The 22,476-nt window shown below is 48.7% G+C and overlaps 1 protein-coding gene across 2 annotated transcripts in view; it reads left to right on the top strand.

Moving 5' to 3' along the window:
* TRIO (trio Rho guanine nucleotide exchange factor) overlaps positions 1 to 22,476 on the top strand; it is a 1,426,902-nt gene that overhangs the window by 1,077,866 nt on the left and 326,560 nt on the right. For both annotated transcript variants that reach the window (XM_063922713.1, XM_063922714.1), the window contains exon 35: positions 740 to 1,032. In XM_063922713.1, coding sequence (XP_063778783.1) covers positions 740 to 1,032 — 293 coding nt within the window. The remainder of the gene's footprint in view (positions 1 to 739; positions 1,033 to 22,476) is intronic.

The raw sequence follows: 22,476 nt of genomic DNA, 5'->3' as shown, positions 1-22,476 counted from the left end.
CTTCATATTTTTTTGCGCTCCTCTGGGAATTTGTACTTTAAATAGCCATGCTGTTATTATGTAGCAAATCTCAATGTAGATGACCAGTTCTCTTAAGGTGCATACACACTAGGCCAGAGGTTCTCAAACTCGGTCCTCGGGGGCACACACAGTGCATGTTTTGCAGGTCTTCTCACAGAATCGCAAGTGAAATAATTAGCTCCACCTATGGACCTTTTAAAATGTGTCGGTGAGTAATTAATACACCTGTGCACCTGCTGGGTTACCTGCAAAACATGCACTGTGTGTGCCCCCGAGGACCGAGTTTGAGAACCTCTGCACTAGGCGGAGTGCTCTATAAGCGACGTCGCCTAGTGTTTCCCCCTCCTGGGTGGCCAGCAGCCGGACATGCACACTGAGCGATATGACCATTCATATCACTCAATGACGCCATGCAGCGGCCGGGCCGAGCAGGCAGCTCCTGGACGACAGTCCAGATTGAACATGTATGCACAGCCGACAGTAAGATTTGTTGCCGACCTGCAGGACCGCGCATCAATTGCCGCTGGCTGCATACACACTTGCCAAGAAAGTGAGCGACGTCGCTCAGGAAGGGGGAACATGAGCGACGTCACTCATTTTTTCAGCAAGTGTGTATGCACCTTTACACACATCCAGACAGTGATGTAAAATAATGGCATTCTGTTTGACTATTGTTTCGTTTTTGTTTTTTTAATATATATGTTTCTCTTCAATACAGACTCATTTTGTGTTTCTGGTAATGATGCTAGTCCACCAGCTTCATTAAACTCTCTACAACCACATATGGTTGGTACTCAGAGCTCACCAGGTCCTAAGCGTCCTGGTAACACATTGCGGAAATGGCTAACAAGTCCTGTGAGGCGACTCAGCAGTGGGAAAGCTGATGGGCATGTGAAAAAATTGGCCCATAAACAGAAGAAAAGCAGAGAGGTGCGCAAGAATGCAGACTCTAGTTATCAAAAGGATTCTGATGACAGTGCTGCAACACCACAGGATGAAACTATTGAAGAGGTTAGTAAATGGCAATAATTATTTCCTCTTTTTTGCACTTGTAAATAATGTTGCTTTAATATGAACAAGCTACTGAGCGATTTATTTGTGTTTGCCTTTTATCATCTCCCAATTTCTCATGAAAAAGAAATATTAATAATAAATGTAGATATCTGTTTTCCTCTGGTAAAATTCACCTATTTAAGTTTATAAAATTAAATGGAGTATCCTCCCAAATTATATAGACTTTGCCTCGTTAGAAGTTTTCCAGTAGCAGTTTATTTATGAACATCAGTATCTGTTTACAGTTTTTGGTGGGCTTATTCCGTTAATACTTCTTTTGGGTTCTTGTCAAATACAGTTTAATAGCACTCAAATCCAGGTTTTAGTCATGGCTAGGCAGTGCAGGGAGTTGGAGATGAAAAGATCATGGGTGGGGACCAGTTTGTTACAGACAGACCTTGCATTCCAAGGGCACAGTTTAGAGGGAGTGAGTCTGAGGGAGAGATGTGAATGAGATTATCAAGGTTGCAGTAGCGTTGAGGTGACGTTATCTTTTAGGGCAGCGATGATGACCATGGTGGGACCGTCATAGGTGATGACTATGGTAGGACCATGGTGGGGTAGACTGGAATGAAACCGTAGAGTAGGGATGGAGGGGAGACAGAGGAGTAGGTATAGGAGACTGGGTGAAGGATAAAGGTGGGTACAGAGGGCAAGACACTTGTGTTATGGGGGGTGTTGAAGAAAACCTGGCTATAGGGGGTTATTCAGAGATGAATCCAAATGGCTGCATACGCAGCCAGATGTGCGTTCATCTCTACACATGCTGGGAGCCGCCCAGCATGTGTTAGGCCGCCTCCTATAGATTGCGGACGCATCAGAATTAAGGTTGATCCCTGGCCTATCAGGCAATCAGCAGTTATTTTTTTTATTGTAGCGGCTGAGTGTGATGTCATGCAGCTGCCATGAAAACTGTTCACCCCACCCCCGTTCACCAAGCCTCCCCAATGACGCGTCGCCGCCCTGAAAATGCCCGCTGTTGTCAATCACATTGCGGTCACATTCATCAGGGATGCAACCGCAAAGTTTGTGTGGGCACAGCCGCTGCTCATGTGCAGTTTGCCGGGTCTGACTAAGTGTAGAGTAGGTAAATAGGTAGAGGGAAAACTGGAACTAGGAGAGGAGGCTGTAAGGGAATCAGAGTAGAAGATTTGCAGAAATGCAGTGTAAGCGCAATGTGTGTAAATTTAGTTATTAATTGAAACAAAAGCGTAGATAATATTGGTGCAGAAATTGATTTGGACTGTAAGAAATGAGAGGATAAAAAGCAATGGTAATTCAGGCCGGACTTTCAAGTGTTTTTAGGTAAAATTGCGTTGTTACAGCTGTGTATTATTATTATTGGGGGGGGGGGGGGGGGGGAGTATAAATAAAAGCCTGTGTTGGTAAAATGGATGGATTTTGAAATGTCCAAGTCAGGTAGTTCAGTGTTATTTAATCACATTAAACAATCAGGAGGTTCACAGCATATTAAGGGCGGTATTCAATTACCAGCGGTCATCGTCATTGACTCGCCGGGGACTTTTCAATTAGCCCTAATAAGCTCGTGCAATATGCAGCTTATACCAAGTCTCAAAAACAGTCAGTTTTCATGCAAAAACGGGACAGCGAGCCGGCGAAAACAAACAGGCTTCACTGAACCTGTTTTTTTTTTTTACGAATAGTCTAGTTGGATAGCCTGTATAAAAAAATAAATGTGTAAAGCATTGGCAAAAATTGCATAAAAAAAGGAAAGTTTCTGCTGCGGGGTACACTGGTCTCCACAGGGAATTACATTAGGGTGTAGAGTAGGATCTTGTTACGAGGCACCAACAGGCTCAAAGCTTTGACTGTTCCCAGAATGCCTAGCGTCACCTCCTCTATAGCCCCGCCTCTGTGCACAGGAGCTCTGTTTTGTAGTTGGTGCCATGCAGTAGGCAGGCACTCAACAGGGGGGCTACTCCAGCAGCCCTGAGAGAAGCTTTTAAAGAAAATTGAAGACTTCAAGGGCTGCAGCAGAGACACTGGAAGTGTTAGATGTCAGTGAGACATCTCCTGCTGCAGCTCCATCACCTCCCCCAGCGGTGCTTTACACTCCCAAGCCCTGGTTGCCGGGTACCTACAGTGGAGCTTCCGGTTTTCTTCCACGTTAGTCACACACACTACCGCTGTTCTCCCGGATCGCGTGGCCGCACTCAGGGAGGAGTTAAGGTGTACCCTCGTCGGGACCTGCTGTAATTCGCGATCCCGCACGACCGGTGGGAGGGGGGCCGCGCGTGTTGGCGTGGACACTTTAGTAGTATAGGAACCCCACTAGACTACCAGGGCATGGTCACAGGTCGGTTTTTTTCTCATAAAACCGTTTTATTAAGCCCCAGTACCCGGTGGTGAAGTCCAGCAGGGGGATAAGGCTTTGACCTGTAGCCCCAGCCCCAGGGTGCCATTTAGAGTAAATGTTCCCGCCCTGGAGCTGCATATCTCTCTCTCCCTCACTCCCAGTCAGTGTTTGGGCGCCATTACACAGAGCAACACTGTTCCTGGGACTGTTCGGGCAAATCCTCCTCTGTAAAGCCGCCTGCATGTCTGCGCTGTGCATTTTACAAAACACTTAGTATTCTACATGTCTGCTGACAGTGTTAGTTAAGAAAAAGTGCATTCAGTCAGGGTTATTTAGTACAAGTACCCTGTGATATACATCCAGTCTTTACTGTGCATTGTTATATCTAATTAAGTGTTTAATTTCTGCATTGTACAAACTGTGACTGTGTTTATGCATACAGCTGACCTCCATTTTGTGTATGTCACTCAGATTGCTATTGAACAAATCCCCTCTTGCGCTATAAATGATATGGTATGGCTCAAAGTTCAATAAAAACAAACAGATAATTTCATAAATTCTATATTTTTTTTAATAATAAATAAAAAAAAAAAATATATATATATATATATATATATATATATTTTTTTTTTTTACAAATAAACTAATCGACCGGTCAATAAAATCACTAACAATATATTTTCATATATAGGGGAGGTGGATCTAGGTAAACTCTATGCACAGAGAAATATAATTTTTTAAAATAAAACTCAGTCCTTTTCACCAGGAGTACCTCAAAATTGTGGTACAGGATTGTCATTACCAATTCCAGACGTTGCCGTTGGTCTGTCCCCGGCACCGAGGGTATTTACCAAGGTAATGGCCGAAATAATTATCCCGTACTTGGACGATCTCCTTATAAAGGCGAGTTCCAGGGAGCAGTTGTTCGTCGGAGTAGCACTATCTCGGGAAGTGCTACAACAGCACGGCTGGTTTCTGAATATTCCTACGATGCGTCTACTGTTCCTGGGTATGGTTCTGGACACAGAACAGGATAAAAAGGGTTTCTCCTGGAGAAGTCCAAGGAGTTGTCGTCTCTAGACAGAGACCTCCTAATACAGATACAGGTGTCAGTGCATCAATGCACGCGAGCCCTGGGAAAGATGGTAGCTTCTTACGAAGAAATTCCATTCGCCAGGTTCCATGCAAGGATCTTCCAGTGGGATCTGTGGGACAAGTGGTCCGGGTCGCATCTTCAGATGCATCGGCGGATGACCCTGTCTCCAAGGGCCAAGGTGTCGCTGTTGTGGTGGCTGCAGAGTGCTCATCTTTTAGGGGGCCGCAGATTCGGCATACAGGACTGGGTCCTGGTGACCACGGATGCCAGCCTTCGAGGCTGGGGGGCAGTCACACAGGGAAGAAACTTCCAAGGCTATGGAAAAGTCAGGAGACTTCCCTACACAGAAATATTCTGGAACTAAGGGCCATTTACAATGCCCTAAGTCAGGCTAGACCCCTGCTTCAACACCGGCCGGTGCTGATCCAGTCAGACAACATCACGGCGGTCGCTCATGTAAACCGACAGGGCGGCACAAGAAGCAGGATGGCGATGGCAGAAGCCACAAGGATTCTCCGATGGGCGGAAAATCATGTGTTAGCACTGTCAGCAGTGTTCATTCCCGGAGTGGACAACTGAGAAGCAGACTTTCTCAGAAGACACAACCTCCACCCGGGAGAGTGGGGACTTCATCCAGAAGTCTTCCAAATGATTGTACACCGTTGGGAAAGGCCACAGGTGGACATAATGGCGTTCCGCCTCAACAAACAGCTACAAAGATATTGCGCCAGGTCAAGGAACCCTCAGGCGATAGCTGTGGACGCTCTGGTAACACCGTGGGTGTACCAGTCGGTGTATGTGTTCCCTTCTCTGCCTCTCTTAGCCAGGGTAATGAGAATAATAATAAGAAGGAGAGGAGTAAGAACTATACTCATTGTTCCGGGTTGGCCAAAAAGAGCTTGGTACCCAGAACTCCAAGAAATGATCTCAGAGGACCCATGGCCTCTGCCGCTCAGACAGGACCTGCTGCAGCAGGGGGCCTTTCTGTTCCAAGACGTAACGCGGCTGCGTTTGACGGCCTGGCGGTTGAACGCCGGATCCTGAAGGAAAAGGGCATTCCGGAGGAATTATCCCTACGCTATTTAAAGCTAGGACAGAAGTGAACGCAAACCATTATCACCGCATATGGTGGAAATATGTTGCGTGCTGTGAGGCCAGGAAGGCCCCAAAGGAGAAATTTCAGCTAGGTCGATTTCTGCATTTCCTACAGTCAGAGGTGACTATGGGCCTATAATTGGGTTCCATTAAGGTCCAGATTTCGGCTCTATCGATTTTCTTCCAAAATAGAACTGGCTTCACTGCCTGAAGTTCAGACTTTGTTAAGGGAGTGTTGCATAGTCAGCCCCCGTTTGTGCCTCGAGTGGCACCGTGGGATCTCAACATGGTGTTGGATTTCCTGAAGTCGCATTGGGTTGAGCCACTTAAATCCGTGGAGCTACAATACCTCACGTGGAAAGTCGGCCAGGCGTGTATCAGAATTGGCGGCTTTGTCATACAAAAGCCCTTATCTGTATTTTATATGGCTAAGGCGGAATTGAGGACTCGTTCCCAATTCCTTCCTAAGGTGGTATCAATTTTTCATGTGAACCAACCTGTTGTGGTGCCTGCGGCTACTTGGGACTTGGAGGATTCCAAGTTACTGGACGTAGTCAGGGCCCTGAAAAGTATATGTTTCCAGGACGGCTGGAGTCAGGAAAACTGACTCGCTATTTATGCTGTATGCACCCAACAAGCTGGGTGCTCCTGCTTCTAAGCAGACTATTGCTCGCTGGATCTGTAGCACGATTCAACTTGCACATGCTGCGGCTGGACTGCCGCACCCTAAATCTGTAAAAGCCCATTCCACAAGGAAAAGGGGCTCTTCTTGGGCGGCTGCCCGAGGGGTCTCGGCTTTACAACTTTTGCCGAGCTGTTACTTGGTCGGGTTCAAACACTTTTGCAAGAGTCTACAAGTTTGATACCCTGGCTGAGGAGGACCTAGAGGTTGCTCATTCTGTGCTGCAGAGTCATCCGCACTCTCCCGCCCGTTTGGAAGCTTTGGTATAATCCCCATGGTCCTTACGGAGTCCCAGCATCCACTTAGGACGTCAGAGAAAATAAGATTTTACTCACCGGTAAATCTATTTCTCGTAGTCCGTAGTGGATGCTGGGCGCCCATCCCAAGTGCGGATTGTCTGCAATACTTGTTTATAGTTATTGCCTAACTAAAGGGTTATTGTTGAGAACCGACGGACAAGTGTGTGGAGGGTTGTTTGAAGGCTTATCTACACCCTAAACGGTACGGTGCATAGGCCCACTATTGCAGCAACATGGGCTGTGGAAGCGTGGGCTCAGGAACTGGAGACGGAGTTGCCTTCCAATGATTCTGATCATGCTAGACAATGCCTGTCGTATATTGTTACAGCGTCTTGTTACATTAAAGAGGCGGCTTCTGATGCTGGTATTCTGGTGGCCAAGGCTTCTACTATGTCCATTTTGGCTCGCCAAATTCTCTGGTTACGGTCCTGGTCTGTGGACATGGACTCTAAGAAAACCCTGGAGGTACTCCCTTTCAAAGTAGATATTCTTTTTGGAGAAGACCTTAACAAGATAGTGGCTGACTTAGCGTCTGCTAAAACAGCATGTCTTCCTAGTACTGCTCCTTTGGTGCCAAAGGCTAAGAGTACTTTCTTTCGCTCCTTTCATTCTTCAGGGAAAGCAAATGGTCAGACGTACCCAAAACAGGTTCGCATTTCCAAACCCAATAAGCCCAAACCCAAATGGGCCTGGGCTGCCCGTCAGCCTGCTTCCAAAACTGGCAAGCCTGCTGCATGACTGGGCGGGCCTCCCTCTGGGGGATCCCAGAGTGGGGGGGCCGACTTCTAGGGTTTTACCCAGGAATGGTTGAAGACCACTTCCAATGCCTGGGTACGGGAAGTCGTCACTCGAGGTTACGCCGTATCCTTCAAGAATCGTCCCCCTCATCAATTTTGCCTGACAAATGTCCCTTCGGATCAGGTGAAGGCAAAGACTCTTCATTCGGTGGTACAGTCCCTCCTGGACACAGGAGTGTGGTAGTACAGGTTCCTCTGGCTCAGAGAGGCAAGGGGTACTATTCACCGCTGTTCCTAGTCCCGAAACTAAATGGTTCTTCCCGGCCCATTCTCAACCTCAAGTCCTTGAACAAATTAGTGAAGGTCTCCAAGTTTCGTATGGAAACTCTTCGCTCTATTGTTCTGGCCTTGGAGCCTGGGGACTATATGGTCTCACTGGACATACAGGATGCTTACCTGCATATTCCCATTGCAGTGTCGCATCAGCAGTACCTGAAGTTTGCGGTTGGCAACCTCCATTACCAATTTCGGGCGTTATGTTTTGGTTTGACCATGGCTCCGCGAGTCTTCACCAAGGTCATGGCGGTAATGACGGCTGTACTCCGCCGTCAAGGGGTCAGGAACCTACCGTACTTAGACGACTTGTTGGTCCTGGCAAATTCCCCAGAGATTCTCCTACGCCATGTGGATCTGACTATCCAGTTTCTGCGATCCCACGGGTGGCTAATCAACTTTAAGAAATCCTCCCTGTTCCCTGCTCAGAGCATAGTGCACCTGGGGGTGTTGTTGGACACTCACAACCAGCGGTTGTTCTTGTCTCAGGAGAAAGTCCTGAAGCTTCAGGAAAGTATTCGATGCTTCCTATCTCGTCCGCAAGTGTCGATACATTCGGCAATGCAAGTGCTAGGTCTCATGGTGTCGGCTTTCGACATGGTGGAGTATGCTCAGTTCCACTCTCGCCCTCTGCAGAAGTTAATTCTGACCAAGTATCTCCAGAGGCTGATTCTTGACAAGTGGGATGGCCTGCCTCACCGGATCAGGTCTCAAATGACCTAATTGTCTCCAGAGGTCCATCTGTCACTGAGCTGGTGGCTTCAGGACCAACGTTTGAGCAGGGGTCATCCCTTCTGGATCTCCAACTGGGTCCTTTTGACGACGGACGCCAGTCTGACTGGTTGGGGCACGGTGTTGGAGCAACACTCCCTTCATTATGGAATTGCGGGCGGTGTTCAACTCCTTAAACTTGGCACAGCATTTAATACAGATCAGACCTGTTCAAGTACAGTCAGACAACGCCACTACGGTGGCGTACATCAATCATTAAGGCAGCACTCGAAGCCGCGTGGCAATGAGGGAAGTATCACGGATTCTTCAGTGGGCAGAACGCCATCTGCCAGCCATATCGGCAGTGTTCATTCCGGGGGTCCTAAACTGGGAAACGGACTTTCTCAGTCGTCGGGACGTACATGCCGTAGAGTGGTCCCTCCATCCAGAAGTGTTTCAACTCCTCGTGGACAAGTGGGGCCTTCCATATGTGGACCTGATGGCGTCGCGAAACAATCACAATGTTCCGGTCTTCGGAGCAAGGACAAGGGATCCTCATGCAGCATTTGTGGATGCACTGGCAATTCCATGGAACTTTCGGCTGCCATACGTGTTCCCTCCGGTGTCACTCCTGGCCAGAGTAATAAGGAAGTTCAAGCAAGAAGGAGGAATACTACTTCTGATCGCTCCAGCGTGGCCCAGATGGCATTGGTTCTCAGACCTTCAGGGTCTCTCGATAGATCGTACCCTTCTACTTCCGAAGTGCCCAGATCTCCTTGTTCAGGGCCCCTGTGTATATCAGGATTTAACCCGATTGGCTATGACGGCGTGGCTCTTGAAACTTCCGTCTTAAGGGCCAAAGGGTTTTCTGAGGCGGTCATTCAAACCTTGTTGAAGGCCCAGAAACCGGCTTCTGCTCGGATTTATCAAAGGGTCTGAAATTCTTACTTTGCTTGGTGCGCATCTAACAATCATGACGCTTACAAGTTTAGTACGGCCAAACTTTTGGCCTTTCTACAACAAGGCCTGGACTTAGGCCTCTGTCTGTCCTCCATCAAGGTTCATATTTCTGTCTTGTTGGTTTGGTTTCAGAGAAAAATTGCAACCTTACCTGAGGTGCATACGTTCACCCAGGGTGTGTTGCGGATTCAACCTCCTTACGACCTGCCTGTGGCTCCTTGGGACTTGTCGGTGGTTCTGGAGGCGTTGCAAGAGTCTCCGTTTGAGCCTCTTGATTCTGCTGACCTTAAGTGGCTTACTCTTAAGGTAGTGTTTCTGGTAGCTATTGCTTCCGCTAGATGGGTGTCAGATTTGGGTGCCTTGTCTTGTAGGTCACCCTATCTGATTTGTCACCGTGATCAGGCCGTTCTTATAACACGTCCCGGATATTTACCCAAGGTGGTGTCGTCTTTCCACCTTAAGCAGGAGATTGTGGTTCCGGCCTTTGCCTCTCCTGATTTGTCTTCCAAAGAGCGGTCTTTGGATGTGGTACGGGCTCTCTGTATCTACGTGAGGAGAACTGCTTCCATCCGGAAGTCGGATTTCTCTGTTCTGTTTGGTTTTCACAAACGTGGCTGGCCTGCTCACAAGCAGACCTTGGCCATATGGATTAGAATGGTGATTGCACATGCTTATGTGCAGGCTGGTCGTCCAGCTCCTGCTACTATATAGGCCCATTCTACTCGGTTTGTTGTACCTTCTTGGGCTGCCCGCCGTGGTGCGACCCTTGAACAATTGTGCAAGGCAGCAACGTGGTCCTCAGTGAACACGTTCATAAGGTTCTATGCCTTTGATACTTCCGCCTCCCAGGATGCTTCCTTTGGACGCCAGGTTCTTGTGCCCGCTACAGTGCTTCCCCTCCCATAAGGAACTGCTTTAGGACATCACCAATGTCATTCTCTGTGGAGCCCAGTGTACCCCGCAGCAGAAAACGAGATTTATGGTAAGAAGTTACCTTTGTTAAATCTCTTTCTGCGAGGTACACTAGGCTCCACAGGGCGCCCACCCTGACGCACTTAGCTTCTTTGGGTTGGTATGGCATTAGCCGCCGACACCCTCTCCTGTCGTGAGTGTGTGGTGTATGTGGCTACTAACAGTTGTCGTCTCTTTTGCCTGCTACTGCATTGGACTCGTTAACAAAAAACTTAGATGCTGTGCACGGAGGCGGGGCTATAGAGGAGGCGGCGCTAGGTATTCTGGGAACAGTCAAAGCTTTGAGCCTGTTGGTGCCTCGTTTCAAGATCCTACTCTACACCCCAATGTCATTCCCTGTGGAGCCCAGTGTACCTCGCAGAAAGAGATTTAACAAAGGTAAGTTCTTACCATAAATCTTGTTTTTCCACACCAGGTGTTTTACTGCATCTAATTGGATACCCTCTATGTCTTTAAGTACATGCGCTACAATATTAGCTAAAGTAATTCTGCACAATGCCCCCATAGTAGTGCCACCACACATCGCCCCCTATGGTAATGCCACCACACACTGGCCCCCATAGTAATGCCAGCACACAGTCCCCCACAGTAATGCCAGCACACAGCCCCCCATAGTAATGCCAGCACACAGCCCCCCATAGTAATGCCAGCACACAGCCCCCCACAGTAATGCCAGCACACAGTTCCCCACAGTAATGCCAGCACACAGTCCCCCATAGTAACGCCACACTAACCTGTGACTGTAAAAAAATGTTTAACTGGTGGGAGCAGTGAGGAGCGCTGAGAACGAAGGAGGGCGGATCAGTAGCGGGCGGGCGAGCACTCCAGGTGGGAAGGCAACGGAAAGCAATGTGGTGTTAGCGTGACCTATGAGTCACGCTGCATCTGCAAAGGTCACAGGCTGGGCTGCAGGAGTGCCCAGCATTGGCCGATCTTATTAGTGATTACTACCGCATACGGACAGCGGGCATCTCTAGTTGCTTTGGGGCACACTTTAGAACACTAGTGTGCCGCGGCACAGCGGTTGGGAATCACTGGTCTACGTTGTAAAGAGCATCCCAAAATTAGACAATTGCATATTGGAAAATTGTTGCCTTGTCCGGTATTGATGAAACTCAGTTACTGCTGCGACATGCAGTTGGTAAGGTCAAAGTTGTTTTCTCTTACGTCCTAGAGGATGCTGGGGACTCCGTAAGGACCATGGGGATAGACGGGCTCCGTAGGAGACATGGGCACTAAAAAAGAACTTTAGGTATGGGTGTGTGTGCTGGCTCCTCCCTCTATGCCCCTCCTCCAGACCTCAGTTTATTACTGTGCCCAGAGGAGACTGGGTGCATTACAGGGAGCTCTCCTGAGTTTCCTGAAAATAAAGTATTTTGTTAGGTTTTTTATTTTCAGGGAGCCTTCTGGCAACAGACTCCCTGCATCGAGGGACTGAGTGGAGAGAAACAGACCTACTTTAATGTTAGGCTCTGTTTCTTAGGCTACTGGACACCCATTAGCTGCATTGGGAACGGAACGCAGGTCTCACCCTCGCCGTTCGTCCCAGAGCCGCGCCGCCGTACTCCTCGCAGAGCCGGAAGATAGAAGCCGGGTGAGTATGTGAAGAAAGAAGACTTCAGAGGCAACAGAAGACTTCAGATCTTCATAGAGGTAACGCTGTGCGCCATTGATCCCACACAGCACACACACGGCAGTCACTGTAAGGGTGCAGGGCGCAGGGAGGGCGTCCTGGGCAGCAATAAGGACCTCCAAATCTGGCTTAAATAGTGATATACAGGCTAGGCACTGTATATATGAGACCCCCGCCAGTTTTTTTACATTTTTCAGCGGGACCGAAGCCCGCCGCTGAGGGGGCGGAGCTTGTTCCTCAGCACTCACCATTTTCTCCCCAGCACACCACTGAGAGGAAGCTCCCGGGACTCTCCCCTGTTTACCACGGTGAAAGAGGGTTTTTAAGAAGGGGGGGGGCACATAATTTGGCGCAAAATAGATGATAACAGCTCTATCTGGGTAAACATATTGTGTTTTTTCCCTGGGTCATTAGCGCTGGGTGTGTGCTGGCATACTCTCTCTCTGTCTCTCCAAAGGGCCTTAAGGGGGAACTGTTTTCAGATAAGAGGATTCCCTGAGTGTGTGGTGTGTCGGTACGCGTGTGTCGGCATGTCTGAGGTAGAAGGCTCTCCTCAAGAGGAGGTGGAGCAAATGACTGTGGTATCTCCGTCGGCAACACCGACACCTGACTGGTTGGATATGTGGAATGTTTTAAGTGCTAATGTAAATTTATTGCACAAAACGTTGGACAAAGCTGAGTCCAAGGGATGTACAGGGTGTCCAGCCCTGCCTGCCCCTATGTCACAGGAACTTCGGGGTCTCAAAAGCGCCCACAATCCCAAATAGTAGACAAGGATACCGACACGGATTCTGACTCCAGTGTCGACTACAATGATGCAAAGTTACAGCCAAAATTGGCTAAAAGTATCCAATATATGATTATTGCAGTAAAAGATGTTTTGCATATCACAGAGGACCCCCTGTCCCTGACACGAAGGTTCACATGTATATTGAATAGGAACCTGAGGTAACCTTTCCCCCGTCTCATGAGATGAACGAATTATTTGAAAAGGCTTGGGAATCTCCAGACAAAAAACTGCAGATACTCAAAAGGATTCTTATGGCGCATGCTTTCCCGAATAAGGACAGGATACGGTGGGAATCCACCCCAAGGGTGGACAAAGCGTTGACACGCTTGTCCAAAAAGGTAGCATTGCCATCCCAGGATACGGCTACCCTCAGGGATCCTGCTGATCGCAAGCAGGAGACTACCTTGAAGTCCATTTACACACATTCTGGTACCTTACTCAGACCGGCGATAGTGTCGGCTTGGGTTTGTAGCGCTGTAATAGCGTGGACAGATACCTTATCAGCGGAAATTGATACCCTGGATAAGGATACCATGTTATTGACCCTGGGTCATATTAAAGATGCTGTCTTATATATGAGAAATGCTCAGAGAGACATTGGCCTACTGGGTTCTAGAGTCAACGATATGGCGATTTCTGCTAGACGAGTCCTATGGACCCGGCAATGGACAGGTGATGCCGACTCAAAGAGGCATATGGAGGTTTTACCTTACAGGGGTGAGGAATTGTTTAAGGAAGGTCTCTCGGACCTGGTTTCCACAGCTACGGCAGGTAAATCTAATTTTTTGCCTTATATTCCCTCACAGCCTAAGAAAGCGCCACATTATCAGATGCAGTCCTTTCGGTCACATAGAAACAAGAGAGTACGAGGATCGTCCTTTCTTGCCAGAGGTAAGGGCAGAGGGAAAAAGCTGCCTACCACAGCTAGTTCCCAGGAGCAGAAGTCCTCCCCGGCCTCTACAAAATTCACCGCATGACGCTGGAGCTCCGCTGAGGGAGTCCGCCCCAGTGGGGGCACGTCTTCGACTTTTCAGCCACATCTGGGTTCACTCACAGGTGGATCCCTGGGCAATAGAAATTGTTTCCCAGGGGTACAAGCTGGAATTCGAAGAGGTGCCTCCTCGCCGGTTTTTCATATCGGCCCTGCCAGCTACTCCCACAGAATGGAAGATAGTTTTAAATGTGATTCACAAATTGTGTCTTCAACAGGTGGTTGTCAAAGTTCCCCTGCTTCAACAATGGAAGGGTATTACTCAACCCTGTTTGTAGTTCCGAAACCGGACCCATTCTAAATTTAAAATCCTTGAACCTATACTTGAAAAGGTTCAAGATGGAATCGCTCAGAGCGACCATCGCCAGCCTAGAAGGGGGGGATTTTATGGTATCACTGGACATAAAGGATGCATACCTTCATGTTCCCATTTATCCACCTCATCAGGCGTACTTGAGATTTGCGGTACAGGAGTGTCATTACCAATTTCAGACGTTGCCGTTTGGGCTTTCCACGGCCCCGAGGATTTTCACCAAGGTAATGGCGGAGATGATGGTGCTCCTGCGCAAGCAGGGTGTCACAAGTATCCCGCACTTGGACGATCTCCTCATTAAAGCGAGATCACGAGAGCAGTTGTTGAACAGCGTGTCACTTTCAATGAAGGTGTTGCAGCAACACGGCTGGATTCTCAATATCCTAAAGTCACAGTTGGTTCCTTCGACTCGTTTGACCTTCTTAGGCATGATTCTGGATACGGACCAGAAAAGGGTTTATCTTCCGATAGAAAAGGCCCAGGAACTCATGACTCTGATCAGGGACCTATTGAAGCCAAAACAGGTGTCCGTGCATCACTGCACTCCTAGTCCTGGGAAAGATGGTGGTGTCTTACGAGGCCATTCCCTTCGGCAGGTTCCATGCGAGGACTTTCCAATGGGACGTACTGGACAAGTGGTCCGGGTCACATCTACAGATTCATCAGTTGATCACCCTGTCCCCCAGGGCCAGGGTATTTCTCCTGTGGTGGCTGCAGAGTGCTCACCTTCTAGAGCAGGCATTCCCAACCATGGTCCTCAAGGCACACTAACAGTGCAGGTTTTAGTGATATCCAGGCTTCAGCACAGGTGACTTAATTAGTAGCTCAGTTATTTTGATTTAACCATCTGTGCTGCAGCCTGGATATCCCTAAAACCTGCACTGTTGGTGTGCCTTGAGGACCGTGGTTGGGAATGCCTGTTCTAGAGGGTCGCAGGTTCGGCACTCAGGAATTGATTCTGGTAACCACGGACGCGAGCCTCTGAGGTTGGGGAGCAGTCACACAGGGAAGAAACTTCCAATGTCTTTGGTCAAGCCAGGAGACTTGTCTTCACATCAACGTCCTGGAGCTGAGGGCCATATACAACGCCCTTCGTCAAGCGGAGACTTTGCTTCGCAATCTACCGGTTCTGATTCACATTCCGGGGGTGGACAACTGGGAAGCAGACTTCCTCAGCAGACACGATCTACATCCAGGAGAGTGGGGACTTCATCGGGAAGTCTTCGCACAGATTGCAAGTCGGTGGGGACTGCCCCAAATAGACATGATGGCGTCCCGCCTCAACAAAAAACTACAGAGGTATTGCGCCATGTCAAGAGACCCTCAGGCGGTGGCAGTGGATGCCCTGGTGACACCGTGGGTGTTCCAGTCGGTCTATGTGTTTCCTCCTATTCCTCTCATTCCCAAGGTGTTGAGAATCATAAGAAAAAGAGGAGTACAGACAATTCTCATTGTTCCAGACTGGCCGCGAAGGGCCTGGTATCCGGATCTGCAGGAAATGCTCACAGAAGATCCGTGGCCCCTTCCGCTAAGACAGTACCTGTTGCAACAGGGGCCCTGTCTGTTCCAAGACTTATCGTGGCTGCGTTTCACGGCATGGCGGTTGAACGCCGGATCCTAGCGGAAAAGGGTATTCCAGATGAGGTCATTCCTACTCTGGTAAAGGCTAGGAAGGACGTGACAGCTAAACATTATCACCGTATATGGCGGAAGTATGTTTCTTGGTGTGAGGCCAGGAAGGCTCCTACGGAAGAATTCCATCTGGGCCGTTTCCTTCACTTCCTACAAACTGGAGTGAATTTGGGCCTAAAATTAGGCTTCATTAAGGTTCAGATTTCGGCCCTATCCATTTTCTTTCAGAAGGAATTAGCTTCTCTCCCAGAAGTACAGACTTTTGTGAAGGGAGTTTTGTATATTCAGCCTCCATTTGTACCTCCGGTGGCGCCTTGGGACCTTAACGTGGTGTTGAGTTTCCTTAAGTCCCACTGGTTTGAACCACTTAAAATGGTGGAATTAAAGTATCTCACTTGGAAAGTGGTTATGTTGTTAGCCTTGGCTTCGGCTAGGCGAGTGTCGGAGTTGGCGGCTTTGTCTCACTAAAGCCCCTATCTGGTTTTCCATGTGGATAGAGCAGAATTGCGGACTCGTCCTCAATTCTTGCCAAAAGTGGTTTCATCTTTTCATATGAACCAACCTATTGTGGTGCATGTGGCTACGCGAGACTTGGAGGTTTCCGAGTCCCCTGATGTAGTCAGGGCTTTGAAAATTTACGTGGCCAGAACGGCTCGGGTCAGAAAAACAGAGGCACTGTTTGTCCTGTATGCAGCCAACAAGGTTGACGCTCCTGCTTCTAAGCAGATTATTGCTCGCTGGATCTGTAACACAATTCAGCAGGCTCATTCTACGGCTGGATTGCCGTTACCAAAATCGGTTAAGGCCCATTCCACTAGGAAGGTGGGCTTTTCTTGGGCAGCTGCCCGAGGTGTCTTGGCATTACAGTTGTAAAGGGAGGAGCCAGTGCACACCCATACCTAAAGTTCTTTTTTAGTGCCCATGTCTCCTGCGGAGCCCGTCTATCCCCATGGTCCTTACGGAGTCCCCAGCATCCTCTACGGACTAGGAGAAAAAGATTTACCAGTAGGTTTAAAATCTTATTTTAAGCCACATGTATCCATGGATAAATCCTGCCATTTGTTATTGGTTCAAGCTGGTCATGGTATAATGGTATATGGAATGCTTTCTTGGTATACAGATGTGTCCTCTTACATCCTGCGTCAATCTGTTATGCAGATAAGATGCCTGGCTTGAGTGAGACTGTGCAACTCTTCTAATGTTGGGTGACTTTTTTTTTTTTTGTTGACAAAAATGTATATATTTTTTTCAATGCGGCAGGGACGCATGAGAGAAGACTGTGTTAATTAATTTACGGGGCAGTACGGATGGAGTAATGGATAGCATTACTGCGTCACAGCGCTGAAGCAGGCACGGCGACAGGGGGGGTCAAAGGGGACAACCCTCCCGGGCCCCGAGCTTCAGGGGGGCCCCATCCAGGCCCGGCGCTACCTGCTCAGCGAAGGGATGCAGTGCAGGGAGGCGCTGGGACGGAGAGGCGCTCCCCCTGCTCTGCATTCCTTCCCTGCTGCGCCGTCCTGTCCCCACTGCTGCTGCTGCTGCTGCTGTGCCTGTATGACAGGCACTGGCAGCGGCACTTGTAGCATTATAATCCTCCTCCCTCCGCTCCCCTCCTCTCCCCTCACCTGTGTGACAGGACAGCGGTGTGTATGGGACAAAAGGGGGCGGAGCTACACGGGACGGAAGGGCGGGGCTAAACGGGACCGAAGGGGCGGGGCTACACAGACCAGGCTGCTATAGTGTACAGACTCAGAGGGAGACTGGCTTAGGTAAGTGAAGGGTGAGAGGGAAGTGTGTGTGTATTGTGTGTGTGTGTGGTATGTCTGTGTGCGTTTGTGTGCTTTAAGGACTCTACTACTACAGGGGGGCATTACGTGTAACGTCGCTGCTAATGGGGGGGGCCATTACGTGTAACAACGCTACTAATGGGGGGGCCATTACGTGTAACAACGCTACTACTAGGGGGGTCATTACGTATGAGGACGATACTACTACTTGGGGGGGGGGGGGCATTATGTATAGGATGCTACTATTACTTGGGGGCATTACATATAACAATACTACTACTACTTGGGGGGCCTTATGTATAAGGACGCTAATACTACTGGGGGTGCACTATGTATAATGACGCTACTACTACTGGGGGTGCACTATGTATAAGGACGCTACTACTACTGGGGGTGCACTATGTATAAGGACGCTACTACTACTGGGGGTGCACTATGTATAAGGACGCTACTACTACGGGGGGTGCACTATGTATAAGGATGCTACTACTACTGGGGGTGCACTATGTATAAGGACGCTCCTACTACTGGGGGGCATTATGCATAGGGATGCTACTACTACTGGGTGGGCATTATGCATAGGGATGCTACTACTACTGGGGGGGCATTATGCATAGGGATGCTACTACTACTGGGGTGCATTACATATAAGGACGCTACTACTACTTGTGGGGCATTACGTATAAGATGAATAAGATTGTGCTACATTGTGGCGTCATTTTGAATGGGGGTACTATTGTGTGGCTATGCCCCTTACTTGTGAGACCACACCCCTTTTCCCGGTGCGCGCCAAAGGAATATGGGAGGGCGCAAATTTATAGTTTGCAGGGGGGCGCCGAACACCCTAGCACCGGCCCTGGCCCCATCACTTGCTTGGTCTGGTTGGTCTTTGCTTTGTTGCCTTCATTATGCTTGCGACATGCCTCTCTGCCGCCCCGTCCCTGTCTGACGATCTGCTGCCGCTGCCGCTGAAGAGCCGGGCAGCAGAGCAGCAAACACAGGCTACACTGACTGTGTGAGTCAGGGCTCCTTATAGCAGCTGCCCGCAGCACTACCTCTGTCCAACCCTGCTCCCTACGTACCTGGATGGCACCCTCACAGCCCGTCATACTGTATACTATGTCAAGGTACTGCCATATTATTCTATATAAATGTGTGTATGGTGAGTTCTATGTGTGTGTGTATATATATATATATATATATATATATATATATATATACACAAAATGTCCCTGGCACTCCGGACTTCCGTTCACCTTGCTCCGGTGCCCTCCCCTCAGATCTGCATCTGTGTATATGGTCCTTGTATGCCGCCCATACAAGGACCATATATATATATATATATATATATATATATGTGTGTGTGTATATATATGTATAAATTATAATATATATACTGAATATTTTATATATATATATACATACAGTATATATATATATGTGTGTGTGTGTGTGTGTGTGTGTGTGTGTATATATATATATATGTGTATATATATATATATATATATAATTTTTTTACAGCGACTTTGTGCTTTATAAGGGGGGGGGGGGGGGGGGGGAGTCAAGGCAGGGTGGGGGGCCCCGGAGAAATTGGTGTACCGGGCCCCAAGATTTCTCTTGCCGGCCCTGCGCTGAAGTCATGGGTTCCATTTCCACCATGGCACTAGCATGTGGAATATGTATTTCTCCGGCAGGGTCCACAGGTTATCCACAGGATAACATTGGTATATTATGACGCGACAGCTGATTTGCACCAAACGGTCAAAGCTTTCGGCCATCCAGCGTGCAACGAGCCCGTCCATATATCCGCGCCTCAGGCAAATCAGTTTTTTGTTTGTTGCGGCAGGAGCTGGACCATGGTCATGCTGGTTTTTTTAGCAGCCATACACTTTTATTTTATTTTTAGTCATACTATTTTTTGGAGCGATCTTTCGAAAAAGTGTCTTATACGTACGTTGGATAGAGTCTATCCAACAACTCCCCGTACTTGCGTGGGTTTCCTCCGAGTACTCTGGTTTCCTCCCACAATCCAAAAATATACTGGTAGGTTAACTGGATCTCCACAAAGTTAACTCTAACATGAATGTGTGCATGTACATGTGGTAGGGAATATAGATTGTAAGCTCCACTGGGGCAGGGACTGATGTAAATGGCCAAATATTGGTTGTTATTAATTTCTTTTCACCCGTTTTCGCACCCTTTCTGTTTCTACTGACAGTCTTGGTATAATCATTTAAGCTCGCTATCCCCGGGGTTGCGATGGCGCCCAACCTTTTACGCAGCTAAACCTGATTTACTATGGGTGTGATATGCACAATAACAGGGATCACTTTAGAAAGGAGATAATGATACTGGTAATAAATATTAATAAATTACTTGATATGACACTTGTATATTGTGACAGAACTTGTATTGGAAAAAAGCTGCTGCTGCTAGCACTTCTTGTACATATTCAGAGACTCGGTTGCACACAGATGTACAAGCAGTGGCGGATCCAGGGGGGGCACTCGGGCCCGTGCCCCCCCTGTCATTTGCGGCCTCCGTCCCCCGTTCTCCCCCTGCGACCCCCGTTCTCCCCCGGCGCCGCACAGGGAGATGACGGGCGCCTGCTGAGATTGTGTTACCAGCGGGCGCCCGTCTCCCTGCACAGCGCCAGCCGGAGGCAGGAGCTCAGTACTGAGCTCCGGCGCTGTCACTGTGCAGCGTGCGCTATGGGAGAGACGTCAGTCATGACGTCTCTCTCATAGTGCTTACTGAGGAGCGGACGCCCAGGGAGGAGGAGGACTGCAGCGGCGCGGGAACGGGGCTCGGTAAGTATGTTTTTTTTTCTTCCTTAATGCAGCGGGGGCATCTACTGGGGGCAAACTACATGGGGACATTACTACTGGGGGGGCATCAACAAGGGGCATTACTACTGGGGGCATTATATCTGGGGGCATCAGTACTGGGGGGGTCATCTATTGGGGGCAGCTACTGGGGGACATTTGGGGGCCATCTACTGGGGGCATTATTACTGGGGGCACCTAGTGGGGGCATTACTACTGGGGGGTCATCTATTGGGGGCACCTAATGAGGGACATTTTTACTGGGGGACATTATTACTGGGGGACATCTACTGGGGGCATTATATCTGGGGGCATCACTACTGGGGGGTCATCTATTGGGGGCAGCTACTGGGGGACATTTTTACTGGGGGCCATCTACTGGGGGCATTATTATTGGGGGCACCTAATGAGGGACATTTTTACTGGGGGCATTATTACTGGGGGGCATCTACTGGGGGACATTTTTACTGGGGGCCATCTACTGGGGGCAATTATTACTGCGGGGGCATCTATTGGGGACAGCTACTGGGGGCATTATTACTGCGGGGCAGCTACTGGGGGCATTACTACTGGGGGGTCATCTATTGGGGCAAAGTCCTAGGGGGCATTACTACTGGGGGCAAACTACTGGAGGACATCATTACTGGGGGGCATCTACTGGGGGCAAACTACTGGGGGCCATTATTACTGGGGGCCAACTACAAAGGTGCTAACTACTGGGGGCATACTACAGGAGGGCATTACTACTGGCGGCTTAACTACAGGGGCATTACTACTTGGGGGCTAAACTACAGGGGGGCATAACTACAGGGGCCAAACTACTGGGGGATAACTACATGGGCCAAACTACTGGGGGCATTACTACTGGAGGCTAAACTATAAGGGGGGCATAACTACAGGGGCTAAACTACAATGGGGCAAACTACAGGGGGGCGTTACTACTGGTGGCTAAACTAGTGGGGGCATTACCACTGGGAGGCTAAACTAAAGGGGGGGTAAACTACTGGGGTCATAACTGCAGGGGCATTACCAATGGGGGCATAATGACTGGGGGCATTACTACAGGCAACATTACTACTGGGGGCAATACAGGCATTGCATAAGGGGCACCACTACTATGGGGTCTATATAAGGGGCACTACCAGTACAGTGGACATTGCATAATGAGCGCTACAACTGTGGGCATTGTATAAGAAGCGCCACCTCACATGCACCGAAGCCGCACCCAAATGTACTTGCCCCTTCCATCGTGCCCCCCCTATCATTTTCTTCTGGATCCGCCCCTGTGTACAAGTATCATATATCAAATTAATCAGCACAGTCAACTTGTACGTCCTAGTTACAGTGTGTTGCGAATAAGAGTCATTTTCGTAAAAAAAACAGACACACAAAGCTAGAAGATTCTCTTGCGACATAGCATGCCAAGAGGGGCTGTTTGGCATGACTGCAGCAAAGACATATGAGGACACATCTGTACATTGGACCCCCTAATACCCAATGAGCATTGTTTAACTGATACAGCCTACCTGAGTATTGCTGCTGACAATGGGCCTGATTCAGGTCCCGACACAGCTGCAGTTCATGCCGTCTGGGGGCGGGGAGGGTACAGCGACTGGAGTGATGAGGCCAAGAGCTCCATCAGAAGACAGAGATTTACTGGACTAGTTTGATCTGCAGCGACTGGCTTGCACGACCTCATAGGTCACGCAGCCTGGCAGATGGTGTTGCAGGTAATGTGATACTGTGTACTAGAATGCATACCAGATCACTAATACAAGCAGGAGGGGTGACGCCTCTTGCTGCATTAACATGCTAGTACTATTGCTGTGGCTTTCAAGTAAGCAGAAGCAACCACATCTGAATCAGGCCACATGTGCATCCTTTATGGCGGTTTCCAGCAGGATAACGCCCCATTCTCAAAACATATCATCTCAGGATGGCTTAATGAACATGTGAATGGGTGTCCTCCACAGTCACTACACCACAATCCAAAAGAGCATCTACAGTATGTGATTTAATGGAACAAATTTGCAACATGTTTGTGCAGTTTACAAATGTGCTTACAACTGTGTCATGTCACCATGGATCAGTATCTCTAAAAATGTTTTCAGCACATTGCACATTACAGGTGATTAAATGCACTTACAGTAGTTAATGTGTTTTGTATAAAGAAAATATTGTAGCGTAAATAGTTTAAGCACTGTAAGTTCATTGAAGATATCAACTCAA

The sequence above is a fragment of the Pseudophryne corroboree genome, chromosome 5, assembly GCF_028390025.1.
Source record: "Pseudophryne corroboree isolate aPseCor3 chromosome 5, aPseCor3.hap2, whole genome shotgun sequence".
Classification (NCBI taxonomy): domain Eukaryota; kingdom Metazoa; phylum Chordata; class Amphibia; order Anura; family Myobatrachidae; genus Pseudophryne; species Pseudophryne corroboree.
This window is presented reverse-complemented; position numbering and strand designations above follow the sequence as displayed.